The sequence below is a fragment of the Camelus bactrianus genome, chromosome 4, assembly GCF_048773025.1.
Source record: "Camelus bactrianus isolate YW-2024 breed Bactrian camel chromosome 4, ASM4877302v1, whole genome shotgun sequence".
Lineage (NCBI taxonomy): Eukaryota > Metazoa > Chordata > Mammalia > Artiodactyla > Camelidae > Camelus > Camelus bactrianus.
The window spans coordinates 34,029,267-34,045,111 of NC_133542.1; the positions used below are offsets into that span (position 1 = coordinate 34,029,267).

The following is a 15,845-nucleotide window of genomic DNA, read 5'->3' on the forward strand; positions in this document are numbered from 1 at the left end:
TTTATATATAGATTTAGGAAAGAGAGACTCTCCTTTAAAAGACATCTTGCTGTGACTGTTTTTGTAACTATCAAGGTCCTCAAATGCATTTAAATGAACTTCAATTTATAAAATGTACTTAGTAAGATTTTTAAAAGCATCTTGCTACATAGAGTAATACAGTTAGGATGGCAGGCTTGTCAAATGGTTACTAATACCCCTTCTTTGGCCCTTTGGTTTCCTCACAGATAGACCACCCTAATTTAAGTTTTGGAGATAATTCCTTTTTAGATTTTAAAGTCCACATTTGTTAATAGTGTCTTAAGAATCAAAGGATGAGCCCAAATATTACTGTCTTACTGAGAAGCTGAAATCATGATATTTCTAGCAAAATATTTACAGAGAAAGCAAAAAAAAAAAAAAAAAAGTCGAATTCTTTATTCTGAGTGTTTTTTACAGGGTATGTTTGAATCCATCTTCTATATAAATTTATTACCAAATTTGGGGTAGCTACAGGATAGATAGGATATTTTGTGGTTTTGATAAAGTGCCATACAGCAAATCAAACTATGTATTTATGATTATGGGAATAAATTTATACGTAAATTTATATTTGTGGAGAGGAGTTAAATAGAATCTATTGTCAATGTGGTAGAGCACCCCCCCACAAAAAAAAAACCAAAGCAACATTCTGAATAATGCAAACACAGTAAGCGTTTAACCCCCTGCCACCTTGATGAAACCTCTTAAATTATTAAATCAATATACCTACACAAAACTGACATTACTGTCAGGATAATGGAAACTTTAGATTTTCTAAGTCAGGTGCCAGATAAATAACTTTTCCTTTATATAAAGAATTCGCCAACTTGTCCAATTCCTCTGGTTGCAAAGCTTGACCTCAGTAGCTGCTTGTGATTCAGAGAATTCTGAGGCAGTACAAGTAATGACACTTGGATAATGGGCAGCAATTTAAGGGTGTCATGCTTCACAGAGCCAGCCCATCACAAGTAAAGCTGAGAAATGGTACCCTGTGGCCAGCCAGCCAAATTGAAACTGAAGTGGTAATTGATATCATGGGCTATCACTCTAATGGTATTGTCACCCATTGATCTGAAATATTCATTTTTTAATCATGGGCAAGGAATTGGACAACTTCAAATGACAGCTCTCTATTCTCAGGACTTGACACCCAGACTACTGACATTGTTCTTTTCAGTTCTACAAATGTGACAGCGTTTAATGCAATAGAATCAATGAATGAAGTTACACAGAAAAGGTCAAGTCAGAGGTTTCTTTTTGGTTCTTCTGTTATATTGCACAAGCTGTTGAAACAATTCAGTCAGAAAACAGTTTGCCTTGGAAAGACCAGAAAAATAAATAGACTGACATTATGCAATAATCTTTTTTTAAAGCTAAAATAGCGTTAGATCTATAACCAATCCATTGGAAAGAAATTGCTGCTTTTTTTTTTTTTTTTTTTTTTTTTTTTGATCTCATCTGACAACTTTCGCACTAGGTTTATTTCCACTTTGGTCAACAACGGTGTTTTTTCTTTCTTTCGATCCAGCTTGTTTCTATTTCTGTAGAAAAGGACGGCTTATAAATAGCTCTTACTGGTGTTATTTCAAAAGATCTTTTTTTCTTATGGTATGCTGAGTTAGAGGGTTGAATCTTAACGTCTTTGATATGTTGGATTATTTAGTACCAAATTTTTTTTTTTGCCTTTTTTGACATATAAGTAAAAGCCACAGGGTCTAAGCAGAGATGTGAAATCTGTTGGGGATACACACAAACACACACATAAATATAAAATATTTTGAAAAAAATTTTGCAAAAATTTTTCTTCCTTGCTTGTAAAAGTAGAATAGAATGTCATAATTTCCATTTTTTAGCTTTGTAAATGGAAGTCATCTGACTTAATGACCAATAATGTATAATTTGTTATTGGAGAATGACCTTTTGAAGAGCAAACATTGGTTTTAGTCTTTTTGCAGAATGTGACTTGGGAAGGTAAGAAGTTGCATAAGGGAAATGTTGGGCTGATATCCAGAGAAAATAAATGTTAGCACGTATTATTTCTTTATGTTTGTATAGCCTTCATGTGTGCAAAGAACAGAGGCATTTAGCTCTTTTGCTTTTTCATGTGATTATTACATATATTCTTAATAGAGTTGTACCTGTTGGCAGGTTTTTATTTGGGGAGATTTTAACAGATTTTTATATTCAAATATAGTAGAAGGAGTATCACTACTTCTTGGCTGCCTGGAGGTAGTAAAACGTTAGTTCATCCCCGTTAGCTCTGAGTGAAGATTTCTAATCTTCTGAAGAAATGCATTAAAAACACGAGTTACTTTGTGAAACTGCTATTTTATTAGTTACGTTTGGGTATGGAAATTCAAAACCAGATTTCTGATTTTCTTGCCATATCTTTTTTATATTCCTCCAGCTCATAGCCATAAACCCCCAAATTGATGTATAAATAAATCTTCCAAAATGTCAAAAATAGGATATTTTGAAAATATTTCCAATTTTTAAAAGAACTTCAGTATTATAAAATCATCCAGAGACAGATGCCTTGCTAAAAAAAATAGATGCCTTGCCTCTATTAAACAGATTTACTATGGAATAGAAGGGGATTTGTTGCTGCATATTATGTAAAATTTTTCAAATAACAGCATCCATGTATCTATGTCAACAAACAGGGCATGTTAACAAGAATTCAACAAATATTTGTTGATCCTGGATGCCAGGTGCTATTCCTGGGATGGTAATAGCTCTTATTCCCTAGAGGACCTAATAATAGGATTTGTTATAGCCTGAGGCCAACAATTATTAGCAAACATAATAAACTCGGTCTTTTGACAAAAAACAGGTTTTGATACAGTATTCTTCAAGTTCTGTGACTTCTGTAATTTCATAGTGGGTCTGCAGTTGAATTTATAGGGTTGTACCTAAAGTGGAAAGCAGCACATCATTGCTGTAGTTTTAGCTTAGGCTAGTTTCCCCAAAAAAAGAATTTGGTGCACTTTTAGAAGAAGAAAAGTTTTTCTCTGTAGATTTTACCAAGACTATTGAATAAAATTATAACTTGCTCTTAGGTTCCAAGCTATCTGAATACCTTAATGATCTACCTTCCCATAAATTGTGAAACTGGATTGAAGAAGTAATTTTGAATTTAATTTTTTAGGTAATCTTTATGCATATACTCTTATGCAGTTATTAACATTTGTGTAACAGTGTCTGTGAGACTGATTTTATATGACATAAAAAGCTTTCACAAAGATTTAAAAATTATGTTTACTTCTACTGAGCACATTTTCAGTTTTTGAAAAATAACCCTATAATAAGATATTCTGTGATGGTGACAGTGTTAGATATAGTTTCTTCTTTTATAAAATGAGAATAACCATATCCTATAATTGTTATGAAGGCTAAATGAGATAATATGTGTAAAAGGATTTAATAACTTGTGGAGTTTGATTTAAATACTGGAAGTATTAATTAATTGAATTGCCTCTAACCTCAGTAGGCAGCTCTTTGTTGTGACAGGGAACATATACTGAGGGTAAGGTAATGACAGTGAAACATTTTTCAGAGAAGAACCTTATGGCATTGATGACTTTAGGGACATAGCTAGGATTATGGAAAAATAATAAATGCTTCCAGAGAGATCAAAATTACCTCTTGGGCTTCTAAGTCAAAGTCAGTATTTTTTTGGAGCTAGCTTGACTCTGGCGAGGTCAGCACTGAGAGGCCGAATCATTCAAGTGTAAGTTTCAAAATTAAAAACCTACTTTTAGGCTAGATATGGGGCTGTGTCCTTCCCACAGCTAATTTGTTTCCAGGGAATTAAAAGGGCTCAGTACTGAGTTCATACTGTATGTGGTTTTGGGATGGGGAGTGCAGTGTAAGGACAGGAATGGGGGGAAGTCTATTAGCTTTTAAGAAAGTATAATTTCAGTGGTTATCTCTCTCTCTTTTTTTAAAGTAATAATGAATATCTAGAATACAGACAGTTTTATAAAAAGGAAAATGCCTGAAGTCTGAACTATAATGTTCTATGTTTTTATGACATTATTTAAATCTGGAAGGTTTTCCTTTTAAGAAAAAGAGGTGGTTAGCCCTCGTGCCCCACTCTCTCCTCAAAAACCCCCACAGGTTCACTGTAGGGAAAAAACTACCAATGAGGAAGGTAGCACTTTCAGACAGAAACGTTAGTTCTGAATTTGTGTATTTAGTAATAGAACTTGTTGAAGTTTTTATTAGAGGCAAGAAAGGAGTCTCTAAAGTAAAATCCTTTGTGTTGACATTAGGTTTTGTGTTACATCACAGTAATTTTTTTTTTCAAACTTTGCTTTTGTTTAGCATTTAGCAGAAGAAAAACCTGATGGACTTATCAATGAAGCTTCTAGGTATTCATTTATTTAAAGTGTATACTGATTACTGGCTACTTGGAAAAAGAAAATTATTAATATGAAAACCAAAGCAAACTGAGAAGTATAAAAACAGTCAAAGGAAATTTTTTTTTCTGTATTTGAATTGGTAACTATTTGTAACGGTCTGATAACTAAAATTTTATTTAAAACGATATTATAGCACAGGTGAGTGCTGGGCACAGGCATTCCTTGTGGGGAACTTGGAAAATGTTAACATTTAAAAAATATTTTATTATTCTCATACTTTCTTTGGGATTAAAGATGATTATTAAAAAAGAGTTGGCTCCCTTGCTGCCTTCTTTAACAATAATTCATTTGATTCAAAGGATCACTGTTATTCAGAACAACAGATAAACACATTTGTTGCAATTTGGCATTTAGAACATTTTTTGTTTAAATACCTTTTTGTTCTTAATTGTTCTTTGGGCTTTGGAATATTTAAATTAGTCTGGCTACCTTAAGCATATTCTTGCTAATGGGAAAAAGGTTTTGAGATAGTTACTAAACATGCTACTGGGTTTAAAAGGGAGTCCCACACTGATTTGCTCCTGATGATCCTGACATAAGTAATAGACTGCAGACATAGTTGATTTCCTGTCATTTTTGGAGTGTGGGACTCAGTTGTTTTGTAATCCTGCCTAAACAATGCATTTGGCATATAGTTCTGATTCACACTAGACTGAACCTAAATATTTTTGTAACTTTTTTCCTTATTAAAATGTGTTTATTGTAGAAAATGTAAATCAGCCAAATAGAAAGTTATAAAAGCCCAAATAACGTTAAATATAGAATACCCCCAATTTAAAGATTGCAACCGTTTATATTTTGAGATGTGCACATTCAATCATACTGTTGAAATCTGCTTTTCAATGAATTAACATTAACTTATTTTTGAGAAGTTGGTTGTGTTCTTTGAAATAATCATCTGTACCTTCAGGTAACATAAAACTAGGATTAGGAACAAATAGTCTAGTGATTAAACTTTCCTGGGGAATTGAGGACAATTTAAAGAATCCACAGCTTTACTACTCCTGTTAATAGAAAATAGAATGTCCAATTATAATAAGGTGTTTTGTTATCCAGTATCCTGCCAACTGGGTTCTTTAACTTGAATTTCTGTAGTGTATCTATTTTACAGAGAAAATATATATTCGGTGAAGAAAAAGATTGTTCAAGATCTTGCTATATCTTCTGAAGTGTAATTAAAAAAAACTGTTTAGTATAGTATTAATGTTAAGTGAACTTGTTCTCTGTATTTCTTTGAAAATTATGGTGACTATTACATGGAATATTATAGTAAGTAGAATGTCCTTGTTCCTACCATATTGGATGTCTGGATTTTATACATTTATTTACAAAGAAAATAATGAGTTAAAAATCATCTTAATTGTAAAATATCTTTGACTATAAATTTTTTGAGGCTTATCTTTGTAGTTTCAAAATAGCAAGTAAGAGCACTTAGTAAATATTTTTGAATGAATAATGTGAAATCTGAACTTATATAGTGATGAATACAATTCATCCTGTACTATTTGAAGGATGAGAAGTAGATTAGGAGTAAATTGGATCATTATATATAGAGGACTGTATACTTCTTAACTGCTAATTGATCTGAAGGAGATGTTTCTATTTTAAATTTCGTAACATTTCTTTTTTGACATCTGTTCTTTGCTAATTTAGGCAAGTTGCTTTGGCTGATATCATCATCATCAATAAAACAGACTTGGTTTCAGAAGAGGATTTAAACAAATTAAGAACAACTATTAGGTACAAAATTAGAAATGTGTGTTAAGTTCATACAAATTCAAAATGTACTATATAAAATATTTTTATCATGACTACCTTGTAGAAACTTTTAAGTTCAATGTTGACTTGCTTCAAGTGTCATTAAGAAATCACATATATTGTTGTTACCTAATTATTATATAAATAGTAATATATAAAATTATTCCCCACTGCTTTCGGAATATACAGTTGACCCTTGAACAACACAAGGTTTGAACTGCCCAGGTCCACTTATATGTGTATTTTTTTCCCATTAAGCATAGTATCTGTATTTTCATTTTACAGATCTTTAAATTAAGTATGGGGAAAAGTTTGTGTTCGATTAGAGATCACAATATGTGGAATAAAGTGAATTAGGTTGTGAGTCCTGATTCTATCCAGACTCTTTCAGCTTCCTGTCCTTGGGTGAGTGATTTATCAATTCCTTTGTTTTTTGAGGCAGAGATAGCAGTATGAGGATTTTCGACTGCAGTGGGTGTTGGTGGCCCTGAGTTGTTCAAGGGTCAACTATAATTCAAAGTTCATGGACTGATATTCAGGGTCTTCTGACTCCGTCTTCCTTTTCCTGTCTTCTCTTTGGCTGTTCCCCTACATGAAGTTCCCAATTTTACCTGGAACAATTTATTTAATTTCCCATGGATATATCTTCCCTTAAATGTGTTCTCACTCTTAATCTGTCAATCCTTGAATTCCTTCATTGTCTGTATTTTTCTTCCTTTCTTTTTTTTTTTTTTTGTTAAAAAGCTATTTTATCCGTTCTCTAGAACTCATGCCTTCGCCCTCCCCCCACCTCTTTTTCCCTCCCTCCTGCGAAGTCTTCCCTAACTCAGGTGGTTTGTTTCACTTTTCCCTGAACCCTCATTGACTTTGGGTCTTCCTTAACTATCAGTTCACTGTGCTTGTCTTCTAGCTAACTTTAATGTCTTGAATCAGTATCTGTGAATGGTACTCAGTTATGTGTTAAAAGATTCAACAATCATTTGGACTTTTCAAATGAGGTTAAAGTTCAGGGACTTTTAATTGTCTTGTAGGACCTAAACTTATAAATGCTGTCTACAAAGGACTATTCGATAGCTTATATTATTGGTCATCTTCAATGGGTACAATCTGCTGACATCAGATTTTGAGTCGATCAGTATCAGTTCATATATATTATAGATTGAATCAGTAAAGGTAAGGCTGATTAGGATTTTGGCTGCAATGATTAATAATTGCAGAGGAAGGAATTCATGTTTTCTGCATATTTAATCTTATTTTAATAGTAATATCCTCTCAGACTTTACTATGAAAAACTGTAAAAATATCTCCATGTAGAAGATAAGGTAGTATTGCACAGTGTTGTGTGATGCTTAAGATCATGGACTTTGAAATCTGCGTTTGGTTTGAGTATTATATGAGATGGTGTTGGTAAACTTCGTACAGTCCCTGACACATAGTAAGTGCTCTGTTAGCTATTATTGTTATTATTAGATTGTAGATTTATTCTTAGTTTATGTAGTAATTTCAGGTTACATTGAATAAAAAAATGAAAGAAATAAAATATGGTTGATATTTTTGAGAAGTCTAGACAGATAAAAGTGGTAGATGGAGATTACTTCTTTTACCCTCTCTTGACACTGGTCTCCTAAATTTTGTTTCTCTTCAAAATCCTCTGCATCATTGTGATTACTAGAAATGAGAATGTAATCTATGTCACAAGCATTTTTGGCATAAAAGGAGAAATTGTAACTACTGGGCTTTTCTATCCTCATATTGACTATATAAGCTGAATCTCTAACTTGAGCAGTATTGACATAGCCAGTTTGTGGCCAGCCAGTACTGTTCAGCAATACCAGGAAAGAATTTGACAAAGCACTTTGATAAATTACAGACCGTTTTGGCTTTTTACCCTCCATTGTACATCAGACTTGAGACTGACTCAGAATTAGATTTGGGGAGTTGGAAGAAGGTAAACACATGAGAAGAAATAGCCATCAGATTATAGAGTATATTCAAAAGAGAAGATTAAGAGTTTTGTGAATTATTAGAGAGACTTGTCTCAGAATCATTGTTTGGGAAGCCTTACCCATGAGAAAAAACTTGAACAAATAGCAGATATCTTCAGCAAGTAACCCTAAAGTCAATGGAAATGATGATGTAAATTGAAAAGATGTACAGTATATTAAAAAGGATTTAACAAGTATTTTTGGCTCCATACAAAGGGAGCCATATTTCATTACCATAGTATCAGGAAGGAGAGGACCAGTAGAGTAGGTAGAGATCCTAGCTAGGGAACTGAAGCAGTTATTCTATCAAAAAACAAAAGAACAAACAAACGAAAACCCCACAAAAACTGGATATGTGATTGAATACTGAGGACAACCTGGAGTCAAAGCCACTCGTAACTAAGTTTTTATTTCTAGTATGTGTATAGCCATTTCCACAATGTGTGTGGAGGAAGATCAGGTGTCAGTTAAAATTTTGATTTATCTACTCATTTAAAGAACAGTAGAATTATTGGCTATTTATTAATCATTTTTTCTAAAGTGAAGGATCTTTTTATAAATCACAAAGTAGCCCCTAGTCTGTAAGTTGTGCAGTAGATTTTTGCATATCATGTTTTAATGCATAAGTGGAATATACCTGATTTATAATTAGAAGGAAAAGACTATTTAAACTATAAAGAAATATAAATTTGCTTTTCTGTTGTTTTCCTCTAGCTCTAGATGTGTTTGTATATACCTGCTTCATGTTTTAGAAATAATGTGATGGCATGCTTTTTAAAAAAGTTAACATTTACTTTTTTACTTTCTTCATTTTTATATTTATTTCAGATCAATAAATGGACTGGGAAAAATTTTAGAAGCACAAAGATCAAGGTACTTTTCAAAGCCATGGCTAATATTAACAATATATAACTTTAGTTAATAATAAATAGTAAGTAATTGATAAGTATGTTTGATTATAATATAGGGGTGTGCATTTTAAAAAATGAGGCCAAAAATGTTTCAAATGCCCTTTGTAAATTACTTTGGCATATTTAGTTAATATATTTGCTTCTCCTTCTTGTAACTCAGACTACAGAGCCATGATTATTCTATATACCTGTGCTTTTGCTTTAATGAGGAAGAAGACATAGGACTTTGAACCACTCAAGGAAGTAACTAGTATAGAAATCTGAAAAGGTATACTAATAGGAATCTTATCTTAATGTAAGGTATGTAAATGGCTTTTTAATATTTTAAAAATATTCTTAGTGTTTCATAGTTACAAAAATAAACTGTCTTATAAAAATACATGGAACCTTTAGCTTGAAGTTCCTGATGCATTCGTTTTAAAATTTTGATTTTGATTTCCTATAGGTTCTTATCTTTTTAAAATTCTGTTCATACAGATACACATTACTTTATAAACTAGAGATGTTCTTAAAACCTCTGTAAAATGGATTTCTGTAGATTGAACTCTATTTTGCATTGAGTGCTATCACTATTTCAGAAAATTTCTGTACAGGGGCATTCTGTTAAGCTCATTTTTTAGCGAGAATGGCTCAGCAGCTGTGGACCCAGCAACTTGCAGCCAGCAGCTCTGAGGCTCACAGCTGGCAGTCCAGTGCCACCCAGTTCTTAATTCAGAGATTCTTTCCTTGGAAGTCCTGCAGAGGCCTTAGTTGAGTGGCTTGTCTGCTGTGGTAGAGATTAGAGGTGCTGACAGACTTCCCTAAGTGTTAGGCAGTAACAGCAGCAGCTGCTTATATGCATGTGAGCAGCTGGGGAATTAATTTGGTATGCATTCTCAGAAGCCACTCATCTGCTGGCGAGGTAGCAGAAGAATGCCCTTAGTGTTAAGTCTTCTACAAGCATACACCACATGTGCTCCCTGCATTTCAAATTCCAAAGTAGAAAATCTCTGATAACCTAACTCATACCATGCGCCTTTCCTCAGTATCTGTCTTCCTCCTGTTGCATTTTACCATTTTCTTTCTCTTTAAAACTTCTCCTCTTTATAAAATGGCACACAGACAACCACATAATGCTTAAATAACGTTTTTAAAAATCAGGTCCATAAATAGCTGTGGTTATGTTGTAATAGCATTTATTTGGTTTGTATTTACGAACATTGTAAATCAAATTTTTAAAGGCTCCAGGATTTATCTTGCTTAATTTTTCTTTTTGTTGATTATCATTTTGGACCTTTATGTCCTGCATAAAGGTTTCATCTTGAATAGTTTATTTGGTAACAATTCTGATGTTTATATAACATTTCTAATATTTAGTCTATTAATTACAGAAAAACATGCAGTGATTAAATTTTGTTACTTCAAATGGATGAATAAATAAGTGAATAATATCTCCTTTTTTATTCTGTTTCTTCAGTGTCTGGTGTTTTCCAGTGCATTTCTGAAATAGTACTTAAAATTTTTTTTTAATACCTTAAGCATTTTATGGATGGCAGCATTTACAGTACTAAAACTGACAATCATAAAACTGCAATAAACATATACAGAAAAGGCTTACCTTGAATATTTATGGAATGAGAATGATGTATTGTCTTATTGGTTAGACTTAAGTTGATTTGGAGGCAAAAGGAAGTTCTAATGGACTTCAAAAGTAGGAGTGGAAGATTAGAAGTGCCATTCTTATCCTTTCCAGACTTCTTTTTTAATCTTGGAGATTTAGGTGGACTGAACAGAGGAAACCCAAAGTCCAGTTGATCAATAATAAGTTAATCAATTCGCAGTTTATTGAGCATTCCACTCGTTGCTAGGCATTTCATGGCATGTTGAGGATTTAAGCAATATATTACATAAAAATGCTGCCTTTACAGAGATTAGTCATTTGGAAGAGATGAGAAAATAGCAAAAGTAATTTATTAAATAGTATTAATTTAATAGGGATATTAAATTCACAGGATCCTATAAGAACAGAAAGATAGAGGAACAACTCTTCAACTCTTCTTGGTGAGGAGTCAGAAAATTTTGACTGCGAAGTTGATCATTGACCTTAGTCTTAAAGAATGAATAGGAGTTTTCCAGGTGGACAAGAGTAGCAGTGGCTTTCCAGGCATAAGGAAGATTTTGTATTCCAGAAACCTGTGAATATTTTAGAATGGCTAGAATGCATTGCATTATGTTGTGGAGAGAAAAAGAGGTATGACTGTAGAGATGGAGAACTTTCCACAGAGAGTCTTGAGTGCCATGACACATACTTTGGATTTTCGTCTGTAGGCAGCAAGGAATTAATGAAGGATTTTACAAGCAGTATGACTCTTGGGAGATGGATTGAGTATGGTGTTATTCTCCAAGCTAGGAAATACAGGAAGGAAGAGCAATTTGGGGTAGGCTGGTGATAGCAGTGGGTTTGGTAAAGGGGATTAGTTCAGTTTTGTAAACATTGAGTTTGAGATGCCACTGGGGAAGGCATTTGGAAATTTAGCTCTGGAGTTCAAGACTTAGTTTTGGATGGTATCAACAACTCATAGATCTGGGTTGTCTGGAGGTCCCAGTTTCTGAGACTAACTGAACTTTGAAAACATGACTATATCCCTGGAGTAAGAGCTGAACTCCCTTCCTCTTAGACAGCCAGAGCCGTCTTCCTTTATCATTCTCCTGTCCCTGGTCTTAGGCTACTTAAAGCAGTCTTTAGACCTAGAGAAAATTGAAAGCTCTGCATAAGGAGAAGAACTAGGTACTCCTGGCACAGATAGTTCAAGAGATGAGGTGAAAAGATGAACTTTGGAACTTTTTTCTTCCCCCTCTGTTTGCTTCATTCTGCCATTCAGTGTTTACATGATAGTAATAGCCTTTTTATTTTTATTTATTAATTTATCTTATGTATTAATTTGTTTTATTAATATCTGTATTAATGTTTTGGAAAAGATCTGATGTTTTTATCTCTGAAGGTGGAAATTAAATGAAATTGGATGCCATGGAAATTAGTCTTCTAGTCATATGCCTTGAATGAGTGAAGGAATTTATTTTTCATGGTGGCACTAGATTTGGGGAAAATCCATAGCAACTTTCATCTGGAACCTTAGACTTTTTCCTCTTTTCCTCTCCATTGAGAATCTGGTGAGATACAATGAGAGAACTTTGATATTTTAATATTCTCTGTAGAATTTAATCTGTACAGATCTATTGTTGATCTTGTCTATTTTGGAATTATCAAAAGAATCTGGGTATAAAGCAGAATTATTTCTAAATCTATGATAAATATTCTCAAGGACACTGTTGCAGTGAAAACTTTAGTCAATTTAGATTCTTGTGTTTCAGAACTATCTTTTGGTATTCACACAGTTGGCATGTGAAACTTTTTAAACTTTAAGCTATTTCTTAAAGTAAAGATGATGAACTTGGTGGAAACCTTCATTCATTTGTCACCTGTCAGTATAAATATTTGCTCAACTGTAATGGTGAAAAAGGAAGTATGTTTAGTGTTAAGGCTTTGGTCTCATAGGTAAATTGATATTCAAAAATTTCGTCATGGAACATTTACTTCTTTGCTTGATTATTTTCCTAATTCTGCTCATCTAGAATGTCCAGAATTTGAAATGTTGTTACAGTCTATTAACATAGAACTCTGGAGTGTTCTTCTTTTAATAAGACGGGAATTTGCCTGCCTTGTGCCAGGATAAATGTTCTTAATCTAACAGAGTATTGTTGCTAAAAGTACGAATATATGCAGACTATTGAGAATGAACAAAGCGGGCCCAGCTGGTCAGACCTAAGTTAAAGGGGGTGGCTTAGCTTACGTGTTTTCATATTTAAAAAATTTTTGAATTTGACAAAGTTTTGTTTTCTTTGTGAGAAAATTTATTCAATGTTTGGCAATTTCCTGGAGTCTAATTTTGAAACTTTGCTGTTGTTGTTTTCTGTAAACATTCCTTCATTGTAGCTTTGATATGGAGAAGTGACTGTCTTTTACTATTTTATAGCCTGACATAAAAATTGGAACTGGGTCGCTAGTTTTTATAAATTTACTTTTATGTATTTAAACCAAACTTAAGTTTTGATATGATACTCTCTTCTAACTTCAATAACAGCTTTCCTAATAAGGCTTAATTACCGGTAAATAATTCTAAGGAATAACGTTTATTCAGATAGAGCACTAACTGGGAAGTTTCAGTCTCTGTGCAACCCCATCTGAAGGAAATAAAATCAAATCACATCCTTTGGCTGTAGATAACGGTCCTAGAGTGACTATTTATACATTGGTTATTTGACTCCTCATATTCTTATGATATTACCTGTTATGTCATGAAAGGGGGGAGGTGGAATGAAAGAAATTCCAGAGACATTGTACCTATACTACTATGGTATTTCCATTTGTTCATTTTACCTCACTTCATCTTTTGAGTAATAAACTGCTGCTGCTTTTGAAAAGTTTCAGTTCTTTAATTGATTTTATTTTTTGCTATAAAAATGTATTCAAAAAGCTCAAATTTTCAAGATTGAAAAGATAGTTGAAAGTAAAATCAAACAAAAAACTATAGTTTATTGAAGCAATAACCAAGTAACTTCCTGCATTGGTCATATATGATTCATACAGTTTTTAAAATTTTAAGTGTAAATTCTATAAAAAAAAATTTACAACAGCTTTTTTTCCTTGCTTGTCATTTTTCTGTGTTTCCTAAAATAGTATATATGGATCAACCTTTATGTCTACATTTCTGGCAAAATAGAGATTTTTTTTCTTTGTTAATTGAATATATTTCACAGAATTTCACACTGTTTGGTTTTCTTCCTTTCAGAGTTGATCTCTCGAATGTATTAGATCTTCATGCCTTTGACAGTCTCTCTGGAGTAAGGTATGTTTCCTGTATTTTGGACACTTTTATTGTAATGCACATTTCATTCCACAGTTACAGGAGTTACAGGAGTGATTTACAGACTTGCACTTTTGATTTATGCTTCCTGTCATTCCTCTGGCATACAAGACCATTCCTAATTTTTATATTCTTGAAGATACTGCTAACTGGATGTTTGGAAATCACATGCATTTTCCTACAGAAATTATAATGTAAATGGTAGTTAACTTTAGAGACTAATCATTAATATTTCCTTACCAACTGCTGTGTGTAATACTTTCTTTCTATGAGAAAATGCATGAAATACATAGAAAATTTTAGTTTGGGGTGTTCCCACAGATAACTGCTTTCCTCATAGTGATGGATCAGTTTCCTGCCTCCTTCCCCAGAGGGAATCCTTTTCATAAGGGAAAGAGTGAATCTTTCTTCTCTGGACATCAGTATTTTTTTTATAATGATCCTTAACCTTTTTTTTTTCCTAGATGACTCTTTTTAAAAAATATTTATTTATTTATTTTTTAGTAGACTTTATTTTTTTAGATTAGTTTCAGGTTTACAACAGAATTGAGCAGAAGAGACAAGAGTTCCGACATAGCCCTCACCACCCACATATACATACTCCCCTGCCTTCAGCATCCCTCATCAGTGTGGCATATTTGGTACAATCAATGAACCAACATGGACACATTATTATCAGCCAAAGTCCATAGTTTACAGTAGGGTTCACTTTTGATATTGTTCATTCTATGGACCATTTTTAAGTATTCAGTTCAGAAGTGTTAAGTATATCCACATTGTTTGTAATGGCATTATCTATAGAAGCTTTTCATCTTAGAAAACTGAAACTCTGTACCTGTTATATGACAATTCCCTGTTCTCCCCTCCCTGCAGCCCCTGATAACCACCATTCTATTATCTGTTTCTAAGAATTTGACTACTTCAGATACCTGAAATAAGTGAAATTGTACAGTAGTTGTCTTGTGACTGGCTTATTTCACTTAGTCCTCAAGGCATCCATTTTGTAGCATGTGACAAGATTTTCTTCCTTTTTAAAGGCTAAGTAATATTCCTGTGTGTGTGTACACATCACTTTTTATTTATTCATTTATTGATGGACATTCGGGTTACTTCTACCTCTTGGCTGTTGTGAATAATGCTGCCCTGAACATGGGTTGGATGTGCAGATATTTCTTTGAGATCTTACTTTATTTTGGATATATGCCCAGAAGTGAGATTGCTGGATCATTTGGTAGTTCTATTTTTAGTATGTTGAGGAATCACCATATTGTTTTCCATAGCAGCTGCACCATTTTACATTCCCACAAACAGTGCACGAGTGTTCCATTTTTTCCACATCTTTGTCAACACTTGTTATTTTCTGTTGTTTTTGGTAGTAACTATCCCATTGAGTGTAAGGTGATAGCTCTTTGTGGTTTTGACTTGCATCTCTCTAATGATTCCATACTGATTTTCATTTGCTTCTTGGCCAGTTGTGTATTATCTTTGGAGAAATGTCTATTCAAGTACTTTACCATTCTTTAGTTGTATTATTTGTTTGTTGTTGTTGTGGCTGAGTTATAGGTGTTCTTAAACATTCTAGGTATTAACCCCTCATCAGATACATGATTTGCAAGTATTTTCTCTTATTTCCTCTGATGTAATGAGCCATAGAACCCTTACGTGAGAGGTATGTTATCTATACTTGGAGGAAAGGAAAGTCCTTATCTCTGAAGACAAAGGGACACACAGAGGAATCTGAAAGCACTAGCCTTGCTGAGTTTCCTCTGGTTTACTATGCTCAGCTCATACTCTGTGCTATCATATCCTTCCAAGGCTTTCTACTCTTCATCAATCTAGCAT

At 33.3% G+C, this 15,845-nt stretch overlaps 1 protein-coding gene across 3 annotated transcripts in view; it reads left to right on the forward strand.

Annotated features, from left to right (window-relative positions):
* Positions 1 to 15,845, forward strand: part of ZNG1A (Zn regulated GTPase metalloprotein activator 1A) — a 39,111-nt gene that overhangs the window by 13,683 nt on the left and 9,583 nt on the right. For all 3 annotated transcript variants that reach the window (XM_010967903.3, XM_010967904.3, XM_074361656.1), the window contains 4 exons: positions 4,348 to 4,394; positions 6,099 to 6,185; positions 9,017 to 9,061; positions 13,929 to 13,985. In XM_010967903.3, the coding sequence (XP_010966205.2) occupies positions 4,348 to 4,394; positions 6,099 to 6,185; positions 9,017 to 9,061; positions 13,929 to 13,985 (236 nt within the window). The remainder of the gene's footprint in view (positions 1 to 4,347; positions 4,395 to 6,098; positions 6,186 to 9,016; positions 9,062 to 13,928; positions 13,986 to 15,845) is intronic.